This window comes from Pseudoliparis swirei, chromosome 9 (genome assembly GCF_029220125.1).
Source record: "Pseudoliparis swirei isolate HS2019 ecotype Mariana Trench chromosome 9, NWPU_hadal_v1, whole genome shotgun sequence".
NCBI lineage: Eukaryota > Metazoa > Chordata > Actinopteri > Perciformes > Liparidae > Pseudoliparis > Pseudoliparis swirei.
The window spans coordinates 26,254,899-26,282,235 of NC_079396.1; the positions used below are offsets into that span (position 1 = coordinate 26,254,899).

At 46.8% G+C, this 27,337-nt stretch overlaps 1 protein-coding gene across 4 annotated transcripts in view; it reads right to left on the reverse strand.

Annotated features, from left to right (window-relative positions):
- The window catches only part of plxna3 (plexin A3), a 58,491-nt gene extending 31,832 nt beyond the window's left edge, over positions 1–26,659 (reverse strand). For 3 of the 4 annotated variants that reach the window (XM_056422172.1, XM_056422170.1, XM_056422173.1), the window contains exons 1-6: positions 26,476–26,659; positions 7,040–7,418; positions 5,077–5,267; positions 3,402–3,949; positions 2,278–2,442; positions 1,606–1,788 (exon numbers count right to left, since the gene is read on the reverse strand). In XM_056422172.1, the coding sequence (XP_056278147.1) occupies positions 1,606–1,788; positions 2,278–2,442; positions 3,402–3,949; positions 5,077–5,267; positions 7,040–7,341 (1,389 nt within the window). In that variant the 5' untranslated portion in view covers positions 7,342–7,418; positions 26,476–26,659. Of the gene's footprint in view, positions 1–1,605; positions 1,789–2,277; positions 2,443–3,401; positions 3,950–5,076; positions 5,268–7,039; positions 7,419–25,920; positions 25,986–26,475 lie in introns of those variants that run through there. The other variant, XM_056422171.1, reaches the window with a different exon arrangement.
- Positions 26,660–27,337: the final 678 nt, after the last annotated feature.

Below are 27,337 nucleotides of genomic sequence, written 5' to 3' on the forward strand. Positions count from 1 at the left end.
GAGGAGGAGGAGGAGGACGAGGAAGAGGACAAGGAGGAGGAAGAAGGAGGAGGATAAATAAGGAGGAAGGAGGTGGAGGAAGAGAACGAGGAAGAGGAGGAGGAGGAGGAGAAGATGGAGGAAGATAAATAAGGAGGAGGAAGGAGATGGAAAAAGAGGACGAGGAATAGGAGAAGGAGGAAGAGGAGAATTAGGAGGAGGAGGAGGAGGAGAAGGACTAGAAGGAAGGAGGAGGAGGAAGATAAATAAGGAGAAGGAAGGAGGAGGAGGCAGAGGACGATGAGGAGTTCTTCTTTTATGTAAAATAATAAAAATGCAGAAAAATCTTTTTATTTTTGGGAAAATATGCAAAGAAACACAATATTTCATGATTTGAACCACGCGGAGGCACCGAGAGCTGTGATTGGTCGGTTCTATCTCAAGATATCTGGAACCAAGAGAATCTCAACGGGAATCAAGAGAACCTCAAGGGGAACCAAGAGAACCGTAAGGGGAACCAAGAGAACCGTAAGGGGAACCAAGAGAACCTCAAGGACCTGCAAGACACCTAGAAGAACACAGGCTCAAGGACTACCAAACTACTACTACTACTACCACCTCTACTACTACTACTACTACTACTACCACCTCTACTACCACTACTACTACTACTACTACCACCTCTACTACTGCTACTACTACTACTACTACTACTGCTACTACTACTACTACTACTACTCTACTACTACTACTACTACCACCTCTACTACTACTACTACTACTACTACCACCTCTACTACTACTACTACTACCACCTCTACTACTACAACTACTACCACCTCTACTACTACAACTACTACCACCTCTACTACTACTACCACCTCTACTACTACAATTACAACTACTACCACCTCTACTACTACTACAACTACTACCTCTACTACTACAACTACTACCACCTCTACTACCACCTCTACTACTACCTCTACTACTACAACTACTACCATCTCTACTACTACAACTACTTCTACTACCACCTCTACTACCTCTACTACTACAACTACTACCACCTCTACTACAACTACTACCACCTCTACTACCTCTACTCCTACAACTACTACCACCTCTACTACTACCTCTACTACTACAACTACTACCACCTCTACTACAACTACTACCACCTCTACTACTACAACTACTACCACCTCTACTACTACAACTACTACCACCTCTACTACTACCTCTACTACAACTACTACCACCTCTACTACCTCTGCTACTACAACTACAACTACTACCACCTCTACTACTACAACTACTACCACCTCTACCACCTCTACTACTACAACTACAACTACTACCACCTCTACTACCAGTTCTACAACTACTACTACTATTACTACTACTACTAGTAGTCCTACTAGTAGTAGTAGTAATACTATAACTAATACTAGTCAACATGAAACCAGTCCTCTGGTTGAAGTCTCTCAACATGTCATGTGACCTTTGACCTCAACGCTTCCAGACAAAGCTGATGGGCGAGAGGAGAGAAACACCAGGAGGCCATTCTTAAAAACACGCAGCGCCCCCACATTGCTCATGGGTTTGGGTCGGCGCGCTGCCTACCTTCCTCAGCTGGCCGCTGCGCGTGCCCACGAACACCACCGTGTGCTCGCCGTAGGTGTAGGCCGCCACGGCGCCCATGCCCTCCGTCCGGTCCTCGTACAGAGGGTTCCCCTCGATGACCCGCAGGCCCCCCAGAGGCTGGTTCAGGACCTGACCGCAGAAGTCATCTCCTATCTGCTTCGGCTGTGGAGGAGGAGGAGGGGGGTTAGTCAACGAGAGATGACATCATCTTTATATATATATCTGATGAGAGGAGCGTGCGCACATGCACACACACACACACACACACACACACACACCCTGTCATTAGTGGGTTAAAGCCTCAACATTGTGGAAACTTTTAAATAGAAATCAGCTGATTTGAGTTTGAGGTCCACGTGTACATATATATGTATATATATATATACATATATATGTACATATATATATATGTGTATATGTATATTTATACACATATATATATATATACATATACATACATATATATACATATATACAGGAGGCCTGATCCACCTCAGCTGACTCCTTTAGATGTGAAGGAGTAGCGGCTCCCTCCTGATCTCCTTACCCTATCTCTAAGGCTGAGCTTATGTGCTACATATATATATATACATATATATATATATATATACGTACACCCACCCACACACACCAACCCCCCCACACACACACCGTATGGATGCAGGGCAGCTCCTTGTTGAGTAACCATGGTAACGACAGGCGCCCCTCCCCCCGGTAACAGGACTTGATCCGGTCCCTCATGGCCAGGTTGATGTGCTTCAGCGTGAAGAGGCACAGGACCGTCTCCCTGGGGGGGTTGGACCGGTTCTTCTGGCCCTGAGGAGCACAGCCAGGGACAGGAAGTGATGTCAGCCAGGGACAGGAAGTGATGTCAGCCAGGGACAAGAAGTGATGTCACAGAGAGAACAGAACTACTTTAAATATGTGACTACAAAACTTAAGAATATAGAAAGTATCCCATCTATCTCTCTCTCCCCATCTCTCTCTCCCACTCCCCCATCTCCCCCTCCCCCCGTCTCTCTCTCTTTATTGCTCCCTCCTCTCTCTCTCTCCCTCTCCCTTGATCTCTTTCTCGCCCTCATCTCTCTCCCTCTCCCCCATCTCTTTCTCTCTCCCTCCCTCCCATCTCTTTCTCTCTCCCTCCCTCTCCCCCCATTTCTCTCTCCCCCCATCTCTCACTCTCTCCCTCCCTCTCCCTCGATCTCTCACTCTCTCCCCCATCTCTTTCTCTCCCTCTCCCCCTCCCCCATCTATCTCCCTCTCCCCCATCTTTCTCTCTCTCTCCCCCATCTCTCTCCCTCCCTCTCCCTCGATCTTTCTCTCGCCCTCTCCCCCATCTCTTTCTCTCCCTCTCCCCCTCCCCCATCTATCTCCCTCTCCCCCATCTTTCTCTCTCTCTCTCCCCCATCTCTCTCCCTCCCTCTCCCTCGATCTCTCTCTCGCCCTCTCCCCCATCTCTCTCTCCCTCCTCCCTCTCCCCCATTTCTCTCTCCCCATCTCTCTCTCTCCCTCCCTCTCGATCTCTCACTCTCTCCCCCATCTCTTTCTCTCCCTCTCCCCCTCCCCCATCTATCTCCCTCTCCCCCATCTTTCTCTCTCTCCCTCCCTCTCTCTCGATCTTTCTCTCGCCCTCTCCCCCATCTCTTTCTCTCCCCTCCCCCATCTTTCTCTCTCACTCTCTCCCCCATCTCTTTCTCTCCCTCTCCCCCATCTCTCTCCCTCCCTCTCCCTCGATCTCTCTCGCCTCTCCCCATCTCTCTCTCCCCCCCCCTCACCTGTGAGAAGACGACAAACAGGACGTCGTCGTCCTCCGACAGGCCGAGCGCGTGGGCCAGGCGGCGCCCCGGTTTCTGCTTGTAGGCGGCCTGGACGAGCCGGTACTCCACGCCGTCCTTGGTGCAGCCCAGAGGGAACTCCACGTAGGAGTAGAACTCCGTGTCGTTGGAGCACATCCTCACGATCTTGGAGGTGAAGAACTTCTCGCCGCCGGCGTCCATCTGCGTGAGCTGCGTGTCCAGCTGCAGCGTGAGGAAGTAGACGTAGGTGCGGCTGGAGAAGCCGTAGACGTAGTAGATGTCGAAGGCCGGGTAGAGCGACAGCGTGTCCGACGGGATCTTGATCTGAGACGACACAAACTCGTCCTGGTAGACCAGCGAGAACATGTTCACGCTCTCCTCGTCCGCCACCAGCTTCCGGCTGGACATCGTCGGGAAGTACTCCGACTTCCCGTCGATGGCGGCGCCGATGAAGAGCCGGCTGCCGCCCTTCACGGGCCTCTTCCTCCTCGGGTCGGCCGTCCAGTCGTCCTCGCCGACGACCACGCCTGGAGAGGAGGAGGAGGAGGAGATGGGGGGGGGGGAGGAAGGAGGAGGAGGAAGAGAAAGGAGGGGGGGGGAGGGGCATGAGGGGGGAGGAGGAGAAAGGAGGAGGAGGGGGGAGGAAGGAGGAGGAGGAAGAGAAGAAAGAGGAAGAGGAGGAGAAAGGAGGAAGAGAAGGAGGGGGGGGAGGAGGAGAAAGGAGGAAGAGGAAGATTTGAAAGAGGAAGAGGAGGTGAAAGGAGGAGGAGGAAGAGCAGGAGGAGAAAGAGCAGGAGGAGGAAGAGTAGAAGGAGGAGGAGGGGGAGGAGGAGGAGAAAGGAGGAAGAGAATGAGAGGGAGGAGAAGGAGAAAGAGGAAGAGGTGAAAGAGGAAGAGGAGGAAAAAGGAGGAGGAGGAAGAGAAGAAAGAGGAAGAGAAAGGAGGAAGAGAAGGAGGGGGGGGAGGAGGAGAAAGGAGGAAGAGGAAGATTTGAAAGAGGAAGAGGAGGTGAAAGGAGGAGGAGGAAGAGCAGGAGGAGGAAGAGTAGAAGGAGGAGGAGGGGGAGGAGGAGGAGAAAGGAGGAAGAGAATGAGAGGGAGGAGAAGGAGAAAGAGGAAGAGGTGAAAGAGGAAGAGGAGGAAAAAGGAGGAGGAGGAAGAGGAGAAAAATGTATAAATAATCTAAATCCTGTCAGATTCAGATTATCAGCTAACGAGCTGTCAATCAATCCTGTTACGAGCTAAACTACCGCGCATTGTGCTAAGCTAGGCTAACCGCGCTTCAGAAAGCCGCGTGGGTACGACCGGAGACATGCTAACAGACTAGCTCCCAGGGATTACCTTTAGCCCCGGCTAGCTTTGGTAAAGTAGCATTAGCTGTTGTAAAGTAATCAACGTGAGCCGATAAGACGCTTAACTAAACGCTAATGAGTAACGCAATGTCTCATCATTCGTTATATTCCAGTATTTGTGCTAAGCTACGAATAAACACATCCTGGACCCGACTACGCTCTGGAGAGGATCCCCTGGAACGAACCTGAGCTCGTGAGCTAAAATGACTTCGCTAACTGCTGGTTTCAAAGTGTTTTAAGTCCATCAAACAGCCTTCAGGCTCTCCCTGTTCAGGTGAACCTGACTCCACCCCCCCAGCTCACCTGCCATCCCATCAGCCTCTCTGGCTCCAGACAGGTAGTGCTCTTTGCGGTGATGCGGCTCTCCCAGTTTGAAGAGGTCCTCCAGGCGGAGGAACTGGCACACGCCCTGCCAGATGGAGCCGCACGCCACCAGCCGGTTCCCCGTGTAGTCCACCAGCAGGAGCTTGTTCACGTTGTCCGAGGACTCCAGTCTGACAGGTGGGAGGTGAGACAGGTGAGACAGACAGGTGGAGACAGACAGGTGAGACAGACAGGTGGGAGGTGAGACAGGTGAGACAGACAGATGAGACAGACAGGTGGAGACAGACAGGTGGAGACAGACAGGTGAGACAGACAGGTGGGAGGTGAGACAGGTGAGACAGACAGGTGGAGACAGACAGGTGAGACAGACAGGTGGAGACAGACAGGTGGAGACAGACAGGTGAGACAGACAGGTGGAGATAGACAGGTGGAGATAGACAGGTGAGACAGACAGGTGAGACAGACAGGTGGAGACAGACAGGTGGAGATAGACAGGTGAGACAGACAGGTGGAGACAGACAGGTGAGACAGACAGGTGGAGATAGACAGGTGGAGATAGACAGGTGAGACAGACAGGTGGAGACAGACAGGTGAGACAGACAGGTGGAGACAGACAGGTGGAGACAGACAGGTGAGACAGACAGGTGGGAGGTGAGACAGGTGAGACAGACAGATGAGACAGACAGGTGGAGACAGACAGGTGGAGACAGACAGGTGAGACAGACAGGTGGGAGGTGAGACAGGTGAGACAGACAGGTGGAGACAGACAGGTGGGAGGTGAGACAGGTGAGACAGACAGGTGGGAGGTGAGACAGGTGAGACAGACAGGTGAGACAGACAGGTGGGAGGTGAGACAGGTGGGAGGTGAGACAGGTGAGACAGACAGGTGGAGACAGACAGGTGGGAGGTGAGACAGGTGAGACAGACAGGTGAGACAGACAGGTGGGAGGTGAGACAGGTGAGACAGACAGGTGAGACAGACAGGTGGAGACAGACAGGTGGGAGGTGAGACAGACAGATGAGACAGATTGGTGGAGACAGACAGGTGGAGACAGACAGGTGGAGATAGACAGGTGGAGATAGACAGGTGGAGATAGACAGGTGGAGACAGACAGGTGAGACAGACAGGTGGAGACAGACAGGTGGAGACAGACAGGTGAGACAGACAGGTGGGAGGTGAGACAGGTGAGACAGACAGATGAGACAGACAGGTGGAGACAGACAGGTGGAGACAGACAGGTGAGACAGACAGGTGGGAGGTGAGACAGGTGAGACAGACAGGTGGAGACAGACAGGTGGGAGGTGAGACAGGTGAGACAGACAGGTGAGACAGACAGGTGGGAGGTGAGACAGGTGAGACAGACAGGTGAGACAGACAGGTGGGAGGTGAGACAGGTGAGACAGACAGGTGGGAGGTGAGACAGGTGGGAGGTGAGACAGGTGAGACAGACAGGTGGGAGGTGAGACAGGTGAGACAGACAGGTGAGACAGACAGGTGGGAGGTGAGACAGGTGAGACAGACAGGTGGAGACAGACAGGTGGAGACAGACAGGTGGGAGGTGAGACAGGTGAGACAGACAGGTGAGACAGACAGGTGGGAGGTGAGACAGGTGAGACAGACAGGTGAGACAGACAGGTGAGACAGACAGGTGGAGACAGACAGGTGGGAGGTGAGACAGACAGATGAGACAGATTGGTGGAGACAGACAGGTGGAGACAGACAGGTGGAGATAGACAGGTGGAGATAGACAGGTGGAGATAGACAGGTGGAGATAGACAGGTGAGACAGATTGGTGGAGGCTGACAGGTGAGACAGACTGGTAGAGGCTGACAGGTGGAGACAGACAGGTGGAGACAGACAGGTGAGACAGACAGGTGGAGATAGACAGGTGGAGACAGACAGGTGAGACAGACAGGTGGAGGCTGACAGGTGGAGACACACCTGTGAGCACAGGCCCTGACGCTCGGCGGAGGGTAACACTTGGCGTTGTCCTCCACCGGTCCGGTCATGTGACTCCTCAGCTCCGTCAGATTGGCCGACAGCTTCAGCACTCGGTTCACGGCGCCCACGAACACCTCACCTGTCCGCCGGTGGACGGTCAGGTGAGTGAGGGAGGAGTCAAAGGCTCGGTACACCACCCGGCCCGACGCCGCGGAGGGGGGAGGGGGAGGAGCAGCCGGGGCAGAGAGGAGGGGGGAGGAGAGGAGGAGGGAGAGGAGGAGAGGAGAAGAAGAGGGGAACATGGTGGACAGAGAGAGAGGAGGAGGAGGAGGAGAGTTGGCTGCAGGTCTGATGAAGAGTCAGCTTCCAAGGGGCATGACTGTGGAGAGAGAGACAGACACGTTAACTACAGGAGCCTGTAGGGCAGGGGTCCCCAACCCCCGGGCCGCGATCATCCGGCTTGGTTGGAACCGGGCCGCGGAAAAAATAAAGTAAATAAAGTTTTTTTTTAAATCAGTCGGAAAAAATCTTTATTTGAAAAAGGACCGGATCCAATTGTGTCTGAGCCGTTCAGGAGTCTTAAAGTTCGGGTTTCTCGCTGCAGGCGAGTCTCACCGAACCCTCTGCTGGCGGCACAGTGACAAAGAATCTTAAAACATATTCAACCTGCTCAATGAATTCTGTCACTTCAGGAAATGACAACTGTTTTCAAGTTGGCCGATAAAGTCGCTGCTGTGTGGGCGAGTGAACAGCGGAACATTCTACATGTTTCAGACGTTGACCGGGTGGAAGAGGCTTTTCAAAGAGTTTGAGCGGTACTCCAACCACAAAAGACCCGACTGCAAAAGAATAGACCTGCAACCCATGTAAACAAACCCACCCGGTGAATCGAGCCCGTCCGAGCTAGAAGAAAATGTGTTGGAGATGCAAATGACGGTGGCCTTAAGGGACATTTCACACAACAACTCTGTGTTCTAATGACAGCGACCAGAACTCGGTTAGGAGCAGCGGACCAATCACACGTCTGTGTCGCCGTCTCCATCAGCGGCTCGTTGCAGGTCAACAAGCGCACGGCTCACACTCATTCGGCGTCATGATGAGTTGTAGTTTTGGCACTTCATGCCCTTCGTATAATTGTATGACGTCATATTTATTACGTCATTTATATTGCCGGTCCGTGAAAATAATTTCTGACACTGAACCGGTCCGTGGCTCAAAAAAGGTTGGGGACCGCTGGTCTAGGGGACATTATCCCGACTTCTCACTCACAGTGGAGATGAGCAGTGTGTGTATGTGTGTGTGTGTGTGTGTGTGTGTGTGTGTGTGTGTGTGTGTGTGTATGTGTGTGTGTGTGTGTGTGTGTGTGTGTATGTGTGTGTGTGTGTGTGTGTGTTTATGTGTGTGTGTGTGTGTGTTGTGTATGTGTGTGTGTGTGTGTGTGTATGTGTGTGTGTGTGTGTGTATGTGTGTGTGTGTGTGTGTGTGTGTATGTGTGTGTGTGTGTGTGTGTGTGTGTGTGTTTGTATGTGTGTGTGTGTGTATGTGTGTGTATGTGTGTGTGTATGTGTGTATGTGTGTGTGTGTGTATTAAATTAATGTGGAATCGGTGTGTGCTTATGCCAAGACGTTGTCGGACACCGTAATTTTCTCTGGCCCTCTCCCAAAGTTGCAGACAGACGAATTGTATAGCCGAATGTCGTCTTTCAACCGCTGGCTGTCGAGGTGGTGCCCAGCGAATAATGTGGGCTACGTAGACAACTGGAAGACTTTCTGGGGAAAACCTGATATGATGAGGAGAGACGGCATCCATCCCACGTTGGACGGAGCGCGTCTCATTTCTGCGAATATGACCAAGTTGATCACCGGACTTAATCTATAACAACCCAGGGTTCAGATCAGGAACCGGGAGCAGAGTTGTAGTTTAACACCCTTCTCTGCTCTTCCATTCGAGCAGTTACCCACCCATGACTTTAGAGTAGAGACTGTGTCTGTCCCACGGCCACTTCAATTAAATAAATCAAAAGTAAGCAGAAGAGGAGTCGTACACAATAACCTTATACAAGTTAACACCATTATTTCAGCAGTGCAACAAAACAGGACTATTAAATGTGGTCTCCTAAATATTCGATCTCTGTCATCTAAAGCTGTGTTACTAAATGATTTAATATCAGATAATCACATTGATTTATGTTGCCTAACTGAAACCTGGCTGAGCCATGAAGAATATGTCTGCCTGAATGAATCGACTCCTCCAAGTCATATTAATGCTCACGTTCCTCGAGGCACCGGTCGAGGAGGTGGAGTAGCAGCCATCTTTGAATCGAGCCTATTAATTAATCCTCAACCAAAATTACACTACACCTCATTTGAAAGCCTTGTTCTTAGTCTTTCACATCCAACCTGGAAAACACTACAGCCAATTCGATTTGTGATTCTGTACCGGCCACCAGGTCCATATTCAGAGTTTATATCTGAATTCTCAGAATTTATATCAAGTTTGGTTCTTAAAACCGATAAAGTTATTATTGTTGGAGATTTTAATATCCATGTGGATGTTGATAATGATTGCCTCGGTGCTGCATTCATCTCCTTGTTGGACTCGATTGGCTTCTGCCAGAGTACAGAAACCCACTCACAGCTTTGGCCACACGCTTGATCTTGTTCTTACTTATGGCGTTGACATTGAGCATTTGAACGTCTTCCCACAGAATCCTCTTCTGTCAGACCACAACCTCATAACTTTTGAGTTTATACTACCGGAGTGTACTCCGTTAGTCAAAAGTTTCTACACCAGATGTCTAACTGACAGTGCTGTAGCTAAATTTAAAGCGATTCCTTCTGCTTTTGATTCGATACCACGTCTCAATATAACAGAGGACTCCTGGTCTAACTTTAGTCCGTCCCAGATTGATCATCTTGTTGACAGTGCCACAGGCTCTCTGAGAATGACACTGGACTCGATAGCCCTCTGAAGAAGAAGACAGTGAGGAAGAGGAGGTTTGCTCCTGGTATAACCTCAGACCCGCAAACTGAAGCACACGTCACGAAAGCTTGAACGCATATGGCGTTCAACTAATCTCGAAGAATCCCGCTTAGTTTGGCGAGATAGTCTTAAAACTTATAAGAAGGCCCTCCGTAATGCCAGAGCAGCCTATTACTCATCAGTAATAGAGAAAAATAAGAACAACCCCAGGTTTCTCTTCAGCACTGTTGCCAGGCTGACAGAGAGTCACAGCTCTGTGGAGCCGAGCATTCCTATAAACCTCAGTGGTAATGACTTTATGAACTTCTTTAATGAAAGGATTAACTATTAGGACAAGATTAATAATCTCTTGCACTTAACCAGTGCCAATCTGTCCTCAAGTGGAATGGCCTTGGAAACCGCTGTATGCCCTGGTGTATATTTGGAGGGCTTTTCTCCCATCAACCGTGACCAATTATCTTCACGGTTTCTACTTGAACACGCCTACCTGTCTCTTGGACCCCATCCCGACGAGGCTGCTTAAAGACGTTTGCCTTTAATTGGCGGCTCTCTATTAGATATTATCAATGTGTCTCTGCTAACAGGCCACGTACCACACTCCTTCAAAGTGGCTGTTATTAAACCTCTCCTGAAGAAGCCCACTCTGGATCCAGAGGTATTGGCTAACTACAGACCGATCTCTAACCTCCCTTCCTCTCCAAGATCCTTGAGAAAGTGGTCGCAAATCAGTTGTGCGACTTTCTACATCATAATAGTTTATTTGAGAAATTTCAATCAGGATTTAGAAAACACCACAGCACCGAGACAGCACTGGTGAAAATTACAAATGACCTCTTAATGGCAGCAGATAAAGGACTCCTCTCTGTCCTGGTCTTGTTAGACCTTATTGCTGATAGAGGACTCCTCTCTGTCCTGGTCTTGTTAGACCTTAGTGCTGATAGAGGACTCCTGTACTGGTCTTGTTAGACCTTAGTGCTGATAGAGGACTCCTCTCTGTCCTGGTCTTGTTAGACCTTAGTGCTGCATTCGACACCATTGACCATGACATCCTGTTACAGAGACTGGAGCAGTCGATTGGCATTTCAGGCACGGCACTAATTTGGTTTAAATCCTATTTATCAGATCGATCTCAGTTTGTATTTGTAAACGATGACGCCTCGATAACCACCAACGTTAATCACGGAGTTCCACAAGGTTCTGTGCTTGGACCAATTTTATTTACCTTATACATGCTTCCTTTGGGCAATATTATCAGGAAACACTCCATAAACTTTCATTGTTATGCAGATGATACTCAACTATATTTATCGATAAAACCAGAGGAGAGCAACCAACTCGGTAAAATTCAAGCATGTCTTAAAGACATAAAACATGGATGACCTGCAATTTCTTGATGTTAAACTCAGACAAAACCGAAGTAATTTTAATCGCCCTGAGCACCTCAGAGATCAATTATCTGGTGATGTGGATTCTGTAGACGGCATTGCCCTGGCATCCAACACCACTGTAAAGAATCTTGGCGTTATCTTTGATCGGGACTTGTCCTTTAACTCCCACGTAAAGCAAATCTCAAGGACTGCATTCTTTCATCTACGTAATATTTCAAAAATCAGGCACATCTTGTCTCAAAAGATGCAGAAAAATTGGTTCACGCGTTTTACTTCGAGACTGGATTACTGCAACTCCTTATTATCAGGCTGCTCTAATAAGTCTCTTAGGTCCCTCCAGTTGATCCAGAATGCTGCAGCTCGTGTTCTCACTAAAACTAAGAAAAGAGATCACATCACTCCTGCACTAGCTGCTCTGCACTGGCTCCTGTAAAATCAAGAATCACTTTTAAAATTCTTCTCTTAACGTACAAAGCCTTGATTGGTGATGCACCATCATATCTTAAGGAGCTTGTAGTACCATATTGCCCACCAGAGAGCTCGCTCACTAAATGCGGACTACTTGTAGTTCCTAGAGTCTTAAAAAGTAGAATGGGAGCCAGAGCCTTTAGTTATCAAGCTCCTCTTTATGGAACCAGCTTCCAATTTCAGTCCAGGAGGCAGACACAGTCACCTCGTTTAAGAGTAGACTTAAGACCTTCCTCTTTGACAGAGCTTATAGTTAGGGCTGAATCAGGTTTGCCCTGGTCCAGCCCCTTGATATGCTGCTATAGGCTTATAGCTGCCGGGGGACGCTTAGGATGCACTGAGCACCTATCTCCTCTTTTCTCTCCTTACGGATGAATTTTCATCTCTCAATCACACGTTACTAACTCTGCTTTCTCCCGGAGTCCTTGACTTCACGCCTCATGGGGTCATCGGACCCTATGAGACGGCATAGATCCTATCTGCTGATGGATCATCGAGGTCTGGGTCGTGGAATTCCTGCTCCTGACTACGCCACTGTCCTGTTGAGACTCCGCCTACTGTTGAGACTCCGCCCACTCCTCCTCCCACCGCCATCTGCCTGATGGATCGTGGAGGTCTCCATCGTGGAATATGCCTACTATGAACTATTCATACACTCTGTCATATTCATTGAATGTATTTTAACTCTAAATCTGTCCTTCTGTACACATTACATCTATTGTTCTGTCCATCCTGGAGAGGGATCCTCCTCTGTTCTCTCCTCCAGGTTTCTTCCCTTTTTTTCCCCCTGAAGGGTTATTTGGGAGTTTTTCCTGGTCCGATGTGAGGTTTTGGGGCAGGGATGTCTATGTGTACAGATTGTAAAGCACTCCGAGACAAATTTGTAATTTGTGAAATTGGGCTATACAAATAAACTGAATTGAATTGAATTGAATGTGTGTGTGTGTGTGTGTGTGTGTGTGTGTGTGTGTGTGTATGTGTGTGTGTGAGGTATTGATCTGATTCTGTCTTCACTGATTCTCTTAAAGCTCCGGTGACATCGAGCTGGAGGGAAACTCCAGCAGCAACTACGACTCCTTTTACGTTTGATTGACAGCTTCGACTACACACACACACACACACACACCAAATCACCCCCATCCTTGCCGCACTGCACTGGCTTCCAGTGCATCTCAGGATTAATTTTAAAGTTTTAGTAGTCACCCACAGAGCCATCCACGGTCAAGCCCCTGCTTATATCTGTGATCTCATTCAACCACACTCCTCTAGTCGGTCTCTGAGGTCATCCACCCAGGAACTTCTGCAGATACCCAGGACCAGACTTAAATCCAAAGGTGACCGAGCTTTTGGGGCGGTAGCCCCAAGGCTCTGGAATGCTCTCCCCCTGGCCCTGAAATCATTGCCCTCCGAGAGCATGTTTAAAAGTAATTTAAAGACTCTTTGTTCAGGCAGGCGTTTGGACATTTATAGACATTTTCAGTGTCTGGTCCTTTTAATTGTTGCTCCCTGTGCGTGTTCTATGTTCTGATTTTAATTCGTAAATGATCTGTTTGATGTTATTTTTTTATTTTATTTTTTTATTTTATTTCATTATTTTATTATTTTTATCTTACCTATTTTAAGGATGTGAAGCACTTTGTACATTCGTGTTGTGAAGGGTGCTATACAAATAAAGATTTACTTACTTACTTACTTACACACACACACACACACACACACACACACGTGTGTATTGTCTCTAATCGATGAAGCTGGTTTGTTTCACCTGTCGACAACAACCACCTGAGACCAACGAGGAGCAGAAGAAGAAGAAGAAAAAGAAGGGAATGAAGGAGAAGAAGAAGAAAGAGAAGAAGACGGAGAAGAAGGAGAAGAAAGAGAAGAAGAAGGGGAAGAAGGAGGAGAAGAATAGACTCAATGCAGGTTTCTGAATGAACAGAGAAAAACAGTAAGTAACCCTGTGGCTCTCACACACACACACACACACACACACAGACCCCGCACACACACGCACACACACACACACACACTCTGGTGATCACAAAGAGGCAGTGAAAGATCAGCACATTAGTTAATTAGCCTGCTGAGCTGAAGGGAGACCAGAGTGTGTGTGTGTGTGTGTGTGTGTGTGGACAACAGACAGCTGGGCAGACTGAGGAGACAGATAGAGTTTCTCTAACTGCACTACGATTTCACTGGACTATCCATCACACTGGTGTGTGTGTGTGTGTCTGTGTGTGTTAATATTGTGCTGCTTCAGTATTATTTAGTAAAGTATTAATATTCTGGTGCCATGAAATTTAAATCCCAGAGTTGTTTATCTTCTTAATGTAATTAAACATGTAACATATTTATGAATGACGATGTTACTTTACATATTTACATCTTCACAACATCAAGAACACATTCAGGTTTCCTGCTGGAAATCATTTTTAAAAATCACCGACCGGACAGAAAAGAGATCGATAAAGGGGAAGAAAAGGAGACTTAAGCCAAATGCTAGCATAGATACGAAGAATCGGGAAGAAACCGGTAGAACCAGAAGGAATCAGGTAGAATCAGAAGGAATAAGGTAGAATCAGGTAGAATCAGAAGGAATCAGGTAGAATCAGAAGGAATAAGGTAGAATCAGGTAGAATCAGAAGGAATAAGGTAGAATCAGAAGGAATCAGGTAGAATCAGGTAGAATCAGAAGGAATCAGGTAGAATCAGAAGGAATTAGGTAGAATCAGGTAGAATCAGAAGGAATCAGGTAGAATCAGAAGGAATTAGGTAGAATCAAGATTCAAGATTCAAGATTCAAGATGTTTTATTTGTCACATACACACACAGGGTGTGCAGTGAAATGAAAGTGGCAATGCTCAGCAGGAATGTGCAAGGGCAACAAGTACACACTATTTACAAATAAAAAACAACACAATATTTACAGTAAGTGTGTGTGTGTGTGTGTGTGTGTGTGTGTGTGTGTGTGTGTGTGCCTAAGAGGGGCAGTTGTGTGGGTCTATGTGGGGGTCCTGGTGAGGTCGGAGTTCACAGTCCTGATGGCCTGAGGAAAGAAACTCCGTCTCAGTCTCTCTGTTCTTGCAGCGTGACTACGGAGGCGCCTGCCTGACCGCAGCAGCTGAAACAGTCTGTTGTTGGGGTGGTGAGGATCCTTCATGATCCTGCCGGCTCTGGTTCTGCACCTCCTGGTGTACAAGTCCTGCAGGGTGGGTAGTGTAGTTCCAATAGTGCGCTCAGCCGAACGCACTACTCTCTGCAGAGCCTTCCTGTCCTGAGCGGAGCAGTTGCCAAACCAGGCTGTGATGCTTCCTGTCAGGACGCTCTCACAGCTCCAGAGTAGAAGGACTGAAGGATCCTCTGGAAACTTTAAATTTCCTCAGCTGCCTGAGGTGGTAGAGGCGCTGCCTGCCTTTCTCACCAGAGTGTCTGTGTTTGTTGACCATGTCAGATCCTCGGTGATGTGGACTCCCAGGTATTTATACCCGCTCACCCTCTCCACAGTAGTCCCGTTAATCCCCAGTGGTGAGTACGTCCTCTGTTGTTGTACCTTCCTAAAGTCCACAATCAGCTCCTTAGTTTTGGTGACATTCATGATGAGGCTGTTGTCCTGGCACCAGAGTGACAGATCAGCAACTTCCTCCAGGTAGGCCTTCTCGTCGTTGTCGGAGATCAGGCCCACCACCACTGTGTCATCCGCAAACTTGATGATGGTATTGAGTTGAACCTGGCCACACAGTCATGTGTGTACAGGGAGTACAGTAGGGGCTGAGGACGCAACCCTGGGGGATCCTGTGTTCAGGGTGAGGGGTTGAGGTAGTCTGCCCACCCTGACCACCTGTGGCCTGGCGGTCAGGAAGTCCAGGATCCAAGCACACAGGGGTGTTCAGTCCCAGCTCAATCAGCTTGCCGGCAGTCTGGAGGGGACTATGGTGTTGAAAGCTGAACTATAATCAATGAACAGCAGTCTCACATAGCCCCCCCTCTGGCTGTCCAGATGAGAGAGTGTGGTGTGCAGTACCTGGGAGACAGCATCATCCGTGGATCTGTTTGGGCGATAAGCAAACTGCAGCGGGTCCATGGAGGAAGGGAGGAAGGCGCAGATGTAGTCCTTTATCAGCCTCTTAGCATTTCATGACCACCGAGGTGAGGGCCACCGGTCGGTAGTCATTCATACATGCTGGAGAAGCATTCTTGGGCACAGGGACAATAGTGGATCTCTTGAAGCAGGCGGGACCACGGACTCAGCCAGGAGAGGTTGAATATTGTGGTGAACACTGGAGCTAGCTGGTTAGCACAGGTCTTCAGTACTCGCCCAGATATGCCATCTGGACCTGCAGCTTTCCTGGTGTTCACCCTCAACAGAGCCCTCCTCACACTGTGCTCGGTCACAGAGAGTGTGTGTTCATCCCCAGCGGTAGAACTCACCTCGGCTACGCTAACGGTGTTGTTGTTAGCCGGCGAGCTAGCGCTGTTGTTGCTAGCCTCAAACCGTGCATAAAATGAGTTCAGGTCGTCCGCTAGGGATGCGTCGGCAGGTAGAATCAGAAGGAATCAGGTAGAATCAGGTAGAATCAGAAGGAATCAGGTAGAATCAGAAGGAATTAGGTAGAATCAGGTAGAATCAGAAGGAATCAGGTAGAATCAGGTAGAAACGGACTCAGCTCCTCTAAAATCCGACTAACTGGTTGAATCTGGTTCTTAAAGTGTAAAGCTTTGCTGGAGGGTTTCCTTGGAGCCTGGAGGGACGTGATTGGACGATAATTATCTGGCTCCAAGGCAACCACCAGTGGTGTGTGTGTGTGTGTGGTGTGTGTGTGTGTGTGTGTGTGTGTGGTGTGTGTGTGTGGTGTGTGTGTGTGTGTGTGGTGTGTGTGTGGTGTGTGTGTGTGGTGTGTGTGTGTGTGTGTGTGTGTGTGTGTGTGTGTGTGTGTGTGTGTGTGTGGTGTGTGGTGTGTGTGTGTGTGTGTGTGTGTGTGGTGTGTGTGTGTGTGTGTGTGTGTGTGTGTGGGTGTGTGTGTGTGTGAGTGTGTGTGTGTGTGTGTGGTGTGTGTGTGTGGTGTGTGTGTGTGTGTGTGTGGTGTGTGTGTGTGTGTGGTGTGTGTGTGTGTGTGGTGTGTGTGGTGTGTGTGTGTGTGTGTGTGTGTGTGTGTGTGTGGTGTGTGTGTGTGTGTGTGTGTGTGGTGTGTGGTGGTGTGTGTGTGTGTGGTGTGTGTGTGTGTGTGTGTGTGTGGTGTGTGGTGTGTGTGGTGTGTTGTGTGTGTGGTGTGTGGTGTGTGTGTGTGTGTGTGTGTGTGTGTGTGTGTGTGTGTGTGTGTGTGGTGTGGTGTGTGGTGTGTGTGTGGTGTGTGTGTGTGTGTGTGTGTGTGTGGTGTGTGGTGTGTGTGTGTGTGGTGTGTGTGTGGTGTGTGTGTGGTGTGTGTGGTGTGTGGTGTGTGTGTGTGTGTGTGTGTGTGGTGTGTGTGGTGTGTGTGGTGTGTGGTGTGTGTGGTGTGTGGTGTGTGTGTGGTGTGTGTGTGTGTGTGGTGTGTGTGGTGTGTGTGTGGGTGTGTGGTGTGTGGTGTGTGGTGTGTGTGGTGTGTGTGTGGGTGTGTGTGTCTCAGCCCACACAGGCTGCTTCAGTCCATCAACCTGTTATTTCATGAGTGAAACTGTTGATCACATGTTATTGATGTAATGATCAGATGGAAACAGACACAGATCATGTGACCACGGCGGCCATGTTGGCTCAAGGTCTCGCTCAGCTCCAGGAGAGCGTCCTCGCCCCGACAGTCACACGCCTCACGGAGCGACCGGGACCGCTTCCTTCAACTCCTGACGATGAATACAAACAATGAAGGTTTTACGGACTGTTAACCGGTCCAGACTGGCGGTTCCGGTCTTTCTGTCCCGGGACGCTTCCAAATGAAACCGGAAATATTTGACACTGACGGGAAACCATTCCTCAGGCGGTGCCCAGTGACCTGTGACCCCTCCGTGTGCCTCACGCTCCATCTAGCCACTGAGATGTATAGCAGAAAGCTAATGTTGTGGTAGCAGAAAGCTAACGTTGTGGTAGCAGAAAGCTAATGTTGTGGTAGCAGAAAGCTAACGTTGTGGTAGCAGAAAGCTAATGTTGTGGTAGCAGAAAGCTAACGTTGTGGTAGCAGAAAGCTAATGTTGTGGTAGCAGAAAGCTAACATTGTGGTAGCAGAAAGCTAATGTTGTGGTAGCAGAAAGCTAATGTTGTGGTAGCAGAAAGCTAACGTTGTGGTAGCAACAAGCTAATGTTGTGGAAGCAGAAAGCTAATGTTGTGGTAGCAGAAAGCTAATGTTGTGGTAGCAGAAAGCTAACGTTGTGGTAGCAGAAAGCTAATGTTGTGGTAGCAGAAAGCTAACATTGTGGTAGCAGAAAGCTAACATTGTGTTATCAGAAAGCTAACGTTATGGTAGAAGAAACTAACGTTGTGTTATCAGAAAGCTAATGTTGTGGAAGCAGAAAGCTAACGTTGTGGTAGCAACAAGCTAAGGTTGTGGAAGCAGAAAGCTAACATTGTGGAAGCAAGATTCAAATTCAACAACAAATATATATATACATATGTATATATATACACATACATATATAGATATATTATATCTATATATATAGATATAATATGTCAAAGTTGAGACGTTTCAACGTTACACCTGATCTACTGAGCATGTGCGACACCAACAGAGATGCGAAAGAGGACATCTCACTCCTTCAGTTATTTCTGGAGTGGATGATGGAAGTGTTGCACGCGCTCAGTAGCGACCGTTGAGCGAGAGTTGTTGTTGATATGAATCCATTGTTCTGTGTGAGGCCTGGGGCCGGTATTTCAAAAATGATCCACCGGGATTAATCCTCCTGGATTGGATTAAATCCTGATCAGAACCCAAAAACGGGTATTTCAAAGCAAATCTGATGCTGAAGATTCAGATTCGGATTTGGTAATCCAATCCTGCCTTTTATCCGGATTAAACACTGCTGTTGAGTATTTCATAACTTTAGTGGGAAATCTGGATCAGTTTGATCCTAAAAATCAGGATTATCCTGATCCCACCTCAGAGGTGGATTTGAGGGAGATTACATGAAAAGGTTGGACCAGCCGAAGTGTAACTGCTCCCAAAGTTCATTGTTTGATACAGATATAGCTAGACTGCTGTTTGATCAATGTTTATTTTCTTTGCACGTTCCTTTCTTTTTCAGAAAATAGTGAAAAGTAAAAAATAAAAAAAACGTATTCGTTGAAAGTCAGTCAAATGTATTTATTAACATGCATTCAGCACACACACTTAATGTTCATAGCAAAGCTCAAAAGGTTATGGCATGTGGAGCAGCTCGGTGTTAACTGGCTGTCTTCTCTTTCCACAAACATCTTTAAAGAAAACACATATTAATGTTTTATCTCTTTTCTTAAAAATGCAACTTAATTGAGTTTATTTTGTATAGCCCATTATCAGAAATTACACATTTGCCTCAGAGGGCTTTACAAACTGCACACATAGACATCCCTGTCCCAGGACTCACATCGGAGATATGTACGACACATTTTAAAATCTACACACAATGCATTGCGAGTAAATGCATTAAAATGTGGATCGCGACGTACAGACGCTAGCCTCTTTACTAGCGTGTTAGCTCCTTAACACAGAAGTCAATGGAGCAGCGTTAGCTCGCGTTAGCGCGAACTCGGCTTTATTTGACTTCGCCGAGCTCTCCTTTCAACTTTGTGCGGATTTACGTAATTTGTTAACTCAATATAGTGATTGCCTTTCATCTCGTCTTAGGACGCATCAACACTGACCAATATTATACTTAGATTTAGAGACAACACTAGTGCCAGCTTCTCCTTTTTTCCGTAAAATGCTCCACTTCCTGTTTCCTGTCTGTGATCCAGGGGGCGGGGCCGGATTTGGAAATCCCAATCTGCCGGTACCAGGATCACTCTGATCCAATCCCGCAAAGTTTTGAAATACCGGGATGGATCCGGTTGATCCGTGGCTGAGGACCGGGGGATCTGGTGATCCGGATCATTCTGATCTGGATTACAAGTTTTGAAATACCCGTTTTTGGGATCTGATCAGGATTTAATCCAATCCAGGAGGATTAATCCTGGTGGATCATTTTGAAATACCGGCCCCTGGTGATCCGGATCATTCTGATCTGGATTACAAGTTTTGAAATACCGGCCCCTGGTGATCGGTCAGAAACTAGACGCACGTGTGTGTGTGTTTGCGTGTGTATGTGTAGGTGTGTGTATGTGTACATGTACGCGCGTGTGTAGATGTGTGTGTAAGTGTGTGTGTGTGTATGTAGTTGTGTGTGTGTAGGTGTGTGTGTAGATGTGTGTGTGTATGTATGTAGATGTGTGTGTGTGTAGGCGTGTGTAGATGTGTGTGTAAGTGTGTGTGTGTATGTATGTAGATGTGTGTGTGTGTGTGTGTAGGCGTGTATGTCAGGGTTTTTCCTGCATAGAGAAAATTTGGGCGTGCGCCTAAGCCGTTTTCCCGAACGCCTATGACAAATCCCGAGCGCCTAAGGCAAAAAAAAGTCTGTGATGGAAAAAATAAAAAATAAATAAATGTGTTCATCACGTGCATGTCAGCGAATATGTTCTCAATAGGGATGCACCGATCTGATCGGCGCCGATCCATATCGGCCGATATTCCCATTATCGGTTTTGATCGGCGTTCTCAAAACTGCGAGAATTATCAGAGACGTTTCAATCGCGGCGCAACGGAGACGATGCGCCCGGCGAGGGCCGCAGAGTGAGAGGTCAGAGGGGATCCTCACCACCGAGCGGCGTCCCCGTCCCCAGAGTTGAATCTCTGGGTCGACTCAGCCGACTCTCACATGTCTGCCCCTATAGACTGATGCTCACGGTAAACACATTCCATCAGGAGCTAAGAGGGTTTTGAGAAAGTTAGCGGAAGGATTTATGTGACAACATCCGGTTTTGCAAAGTTAGCGGAAAGAACCACGTGAAACAACATCCGTTTATCAAAATAAGATGTCGACAAATCATATAAAAGTAAACAATGAACTGATTTTGTATCTTTATAGATCGTTTCTGAGATTTAGCTTAAATTATGCTAACATGAAAACATTTTTACTGGACCAAGGAAGAGTTTATAAAAATAAGTCAGACTTTTGTATGTTAAAAAAAGTCCTGTAAATAGATTTCCCCAAGAGTTCCAGGAAATGAATGATGCAGATGTGTTCCATACATATCTGGAATCCCCTACACTGGCAATCAATCAATTTTAATGTATCAATTAGGACATTTTTCAAAGTAAAAGTCCTAAATGTTTAAAGAAATCAGTAATTTCTTTAATGTTTGAGTTGCTTTATATATGTATTTCCTCATAGTCCAAGGCAATAATGCTACACAATGAATAGAATGCTTCAATCGACACCGTGATCGGTGATCGGTATTATCGGATCGGCAGATACTGATTTCAGTGATCGGTGATCGGCACCAAAAACCTGATCGGTGCATCTCTAGTTCTCAATAGTATGTTTCAAGGAGGCTACAGCCGAACCCTCGTTCTGTTTGGATCAATAGTAATCGAGTTGATAAGCGTGTCTTCTTGTCTGATCAATACGCAACTCTGAGGTGTGTGAATAGATAGAGAGACACAGACCGCGCACTTTTTTTTTGGGGAGCACCGAAGACCCATCTTGACCCAGGAAAAACCCTGGTGTATGTATATAGGTGTGTGTAGGCGTGTATGAGTGTGTGTGTGTGTATGTACAGTATGTAGGTGTGTGTAGGTGTATGTAGTTGTGTGTGTGTGTGTGTAGGCGTGTGTATGTGTACGTGTGTGTAGGCGTGTGGAGATGTGCATGTAAGTGTGTGTGTGTATGTATGTAGGAGTGTGTGTGTAGGTGTATGTAGTTGTGTGTGTGTGTGTAGGTGTGTGTATGTATGTAGGTGTATGTATATAGGTGTGTGTGTAGGCGTAGGCGTGTATGAGTGTGTGTATGTATGTAGGTGTGTGTAGGTGTATGTAGTTGTGTGTGTGTGTAGGCGTGCGTATGTTTACGTGTGTGTAGGCATGTGGAGATGTGTGTGTGTAGGTGTGTGCGTAGATGTGTGTCTGTGTGTGTATGTATGTATGTATGTAGGTGTGTGTAGGCGTATGCGTGTGTGTAGATGTGTGTGTGAGTGTGTAGGTGTATTTATGTAGGTGTCTGTGTATGTATGTGTGTGTATGTATGTAGGTGTGTGTAGGTGTGTGTGTAGGCGTGTGAGTGTGTGTGTGTATATAGGTGTGTGTAGGAGTGTGTGTGTAGGCGTGTATGAGTGTGTGTATGTATGTAGTTGTGTGTGTGTATGTATGTAGGTGTGTGTAGGCATATGTGTGTGTGTAGATGTGTGTGTGTGAGTGTGTGTAGGCGTGTGTGTGTAGATGTGTGTAAGTGTGTGTGTGTGTCAGTTCGTCAGGTTTTCAATACGTTCTCATATAAAGTTCTGTTACTTAGCAACTAATGCAGTTCCCAAAGTAAACGGTGTTTGTAAGGGTCTCCTTCACAAAGAAGAAGAATGCTTTTAGCCCTCTTCCTCCTCTTCCTCCTCATGACCTCTGACCTCCCTCAGACAGTTAGATCACTGGTGTTGGGATGAGCTAAATATTTGGATGAGACCTCAGATTTAATGGTTTGAACCACGGCCTCATCGTCTCCATTTAAACTGCTGTTCAACAGGTCACATGACACACACACACACACAGACATATGCTGTACACACACACACACAGATACTGTACACACACACACACACACAACCAGACAGACACACACACATACTTACACACCCTTAAACAGAGACAGACACACACACGCCCCCACACACATATACACACAGACACACACATAGACATACACATACACACACACGCCCCCACACACACATACACACAGACACAATTACACACACACAGACACACTTACACACACACACACACAGACAGACACACACACAGACATATACACAATCACACACACACACAGACATATATACAAGCACACACACACAGACACACATATACACACACACAGACACAAGGTTAAAGAGGTTACAGCTGATAACGCCATCCAGACTAACAGGGCGTTGTGGAAACGTAGCCCCGCCCCCTTTGGTAACACGGCTAGCTCCATTAGCACTGTTAGCTTCAAGCCGCCATGTTGAGAGCCTTTTGGAGACAATAGAATCTGAACGTCAAATTACGGCGGGACTTAACTCTGACGAGATTATGTGATGAAGTGTACGATGAAGTTTACGATGAATTATACAATTAAGTGTACGATGAAGCGTACATATATATATGTTTAAACACATATATATGTGTGTGTTTAAACATCTATATCAGTTATTGTGTATTTTTACTGAGTTATGGGTTTTCCTAACAGCATCCGTGTATTATGCTCTACACTAAAATACGTACACACAAATATGTAGTCAAACACACACAGATGTTATGTGTTTGACCCTGACCTCTCTAAAGATAGAACACACACTCCCACACACACTCACTCACTCTGGAGGTCAGGAAGCATCGAGGGAGGAAGTGAAGGTGTCAGCTGATTGTTTCCTGCTTGTTCCTCAGTGTATGTGTGTGTATGTATATGCGTGTGTGTGTGTATGTAAGTGTATGTATGTGTGTATGTACTGTACAGGACTGTCTCAGAAAATTAGAATATTGTGATAAAGTTCTTTATTTTCTGTAATGCAATTAAAAAAACAAAAATGTCATGCATTCTGGATTCATTACAAATCAACTGAAATATTGCAAGCCTTTTATTCTTTTAATATTGCTGATTATGGCTTACAGCTTAAGAAAACTCTAAAATCCTATCATAAAATTTTAATATTTCCTCAGACCAAGTTAAAAAAAAGATTTATAACAGCTGAGTGTTTGTCAAGGCTCAGGAAACCCTTGCAGGTGTTTCGAGTTAATTAGACAATTCAAGTGATTTGTTTAATACCCTACTAGTATACTTTTTCATGATATTCTAATATTTAGAGATAGGATATTTGAGTTTTCTTAAGCTGTAAGCCATAATCAGCAATAAATCAGAATAAAAGGCTTGCAATATTTCAGTTGATTTGTAATGAATCCAGAATGCATGACATTTTTGTTTTTTTAATTGCATTACAGAAAATAAAGAACTTCATCACAATATTCTAATTTTCTGAGACAGTCCTGTATGTGTGTATGTGGTTAATTGAATCTAATGCACTTTGTCTTACTTTAACACGTCAATGTTTATTAGTAAACAAAAACATAAACACAAACCGAGTCAGCAGAACAAGAGACTGACTCATGATGTTTTCTCTCTCTCTGTCTGTGTATCTGTCTGCCTGTCTGTCTGTCTGTCTCTCTCTCTGTCTGTGTGTCTGTCTCACACAGACTTGAACAAAAAAGAAATTATATATAGATATATATATATATATATACATACACGAGTCATAATATGCTCCTTTGATATGGCTTCGTCATGGAAACAGAGTCGTCTCGTCTACATCCCATAATAGTCACAATAATTTGTTGAACAGTGATGAAGAGGAGCGTTCCAGATGTTTCAAACAGAGTGACGCCTCCTTTTTCTCCAATCACCTGTAAACGAACCAGGAATACTCCTACAGAGTACTATACCACCAGGAATACTCCTACAGAGTATTATACCACCAGGAATACTCATACAGAGTACTAGTATACCATCAGGAATACTCCTACAGAGTATTATACCACCAGGAATACTCCTAGAGTATTATACCACCAGGAATACTCCTACAGAGTACTAGTATACCATCAGGAATACTTCTACAGAGTATTATACCACTAGGAATACTACTACAGAGTATTATACCACCAGGAATACTACTACATAGTAGTATACCTCCAGGAATACTCCTATAGAGTACTATACCAACAGGAATACTCATATAGAGTAGTATACTACCAGGAATACTACAGAGTATTATACCACCAGGAATAGCCTACATAGTATTATACCTCCAGGAGTACTCCTACAGAGTACTAGTATACCATCAGGAATACTTCTACAGAGTATTATACCACTAGGAATACTACTACAGAGTATTATAACACCAGGAATACTACTACATAGTAGTATACCTCCAGGAATACTATACTACAGAGTAGTATACCACCAAGAATACTTCTATGGAGTATTATAACTCCAGGAGTACTCCTACAGAGTAGTATACCAACAGGAGTACGACCAGGCGTCAGACCGCGTCCTCCTCGTGGTCATGTGACCGTTATCTTCTATTAAAGCCGATGGCGTTGCTGATTGATCTGGTTATTGATTACCTATTGTTTATTATTGGAGTCTTCCTTATTGGTATTATTGATTTGCTGTTATTTTAAAGTGTTTTATGCATAACTTTGATTTCATTATCAATATTTTATTAAATTGGTTTCTCGTGTTCTGAAATAATCACATTATTGATCACTCTCATGATTCTTTTATTGATTGATGAACCATCAGTTATTTTAGGATCTTCACAGCCGAGGAGCTCAGATTTGAAAATGATCAATAGATATAAATAATGCTTTGTGACATCACTGATCAGTGATTATTGATCTGCTGAGCAGGCTTTAGTTAGTGACTCTTATTGTTCTGCTCGTTCAGGTAAATAAATAAACAAACAAATAATTCTCCATTTTGTTTTGGTTTATCAATGAACCCGATTGTGCGCCAGCTGATCGATCAGATCATTGATCACATGTGCATCAGCTGCCTTATCAAACAACGATCACGTCAGTTATTGAATGAAGGACTCATATTCATATTGATCCTGGACCATGTCGCTGATCAGGTTATCGGCTCTTTGATCTTTACAATCTGATCACTGGTTATTGATCCCGAGCTCTCCTGCTGTCATTTCCGATCTTATTTCGGGGATCCACCACGTCATAAATCTCACTGATCGATCACCTGCAGCCTCCTCGCGGGTCTGATCGTCTCAATCGATGACACGAAGTCGATCTGTTCAATCCCGGTTTACCTCGGACCGCGGACCCATCGGGACCGGTACTGTGAGGATGGGGGTCTCCGGCACATGGACGGGCGCGTGAAGGCGGACTCCTCTCCCGGTCCGATCCGGACCGGCTCCGGGGTTCTGCGGGAGACCCCCGCGCCGCTGTCTTCACGTCGTTCCGGACGGTTTTCCTGCCGCCTCCCCCCTTTGTTCTTCTAATGGATCCGCGTCTGGAGCCTCGCTACCAGACCCCCCCCCAACACACACACCCGAAGGGGGAAAAACACACACTTTTGCGGCCACAAAACGTCCCCCCCCCACCCCCACACACACACACACATACACGACATTTAACCGGGACGGAGCGCGTGCCCGCGGGGCCGAGACCCGCAGCTTTGGAACCGAAACGATAAATAAAAGAAGAAACGCGGAGCAGATGAGCGGTGATGCGGCGGGAGGCGAGGCGTGTTCCCCCCAAACATCCACACATACACCCCCTTCGCCCCATCTACCGCCCGGACCCGGGCCCGGACAACCCCCCCGCACCCCGACCCGTAAACCCCCAGAGGGCTCCGGACCTACCTGGACACGCAGGAAAAGTCCAATCGGTGGTTTAAATCCACAGTGCCACGCGCTGCTCGCTGCCTTTAGTCGTGTCCTCGCGCTAGAGCCCGGGGGGGAGGGGTCCGCGGGTCCAGACCGGTTCGGATGTCACGCGGTCCAAAGAGAGACAATAATCCGCAGCGGATGGATCAGAGAGCGGAGCGGCGCGGCGCGTCTCCCCGGTTCACACACAGCCTGCCTCGGCTTGGCTCGGCTCGGTCTGCCCCTGCTCCGCACAGCCAGCCCCCCCCCCCGCCCCCTCTGTCCTCATCGCGCCCCCCACCCCCTCCTCGACCGTACCACCACTCACACACACGAAGGGGGGGTGGCACACTAGTCCATCAGAGGGGGTTGAAACACACCAGTTGAACGTTAATTAATCTGCTAATTAAAGACACAACACGTGACCACACATGTTTCATTAGAGAATAAAAACTAGTTTGATGTTAAAGAAGTACATGTGTGCTTTAAGATCAACATCCTGCCACAACTAACCCTACAATGGTTGAGTCCAGATCCCTAATCTGCTGTTTTTCTCCCCCCAAAACCAGATGTGGAGAGAGAAAAGTATATATATATATACTTAAATATATGTATATATCTATATATAGATATATAGATATATACATAACTATACATATATACATATGTACTTAAATCTCTCTCTCTATATATATATATATAGGCTATATATATATATATACTTAAATGTGTATGTATATATATGTACTCATACACTTCTACACACACACACAAAGGTATTAGATAGAGGGAGGGTGAGGAGGTTGATGGAAATATATTTATAAAAAGATGGAGCAAAGAAACATGGAAATACAATGAA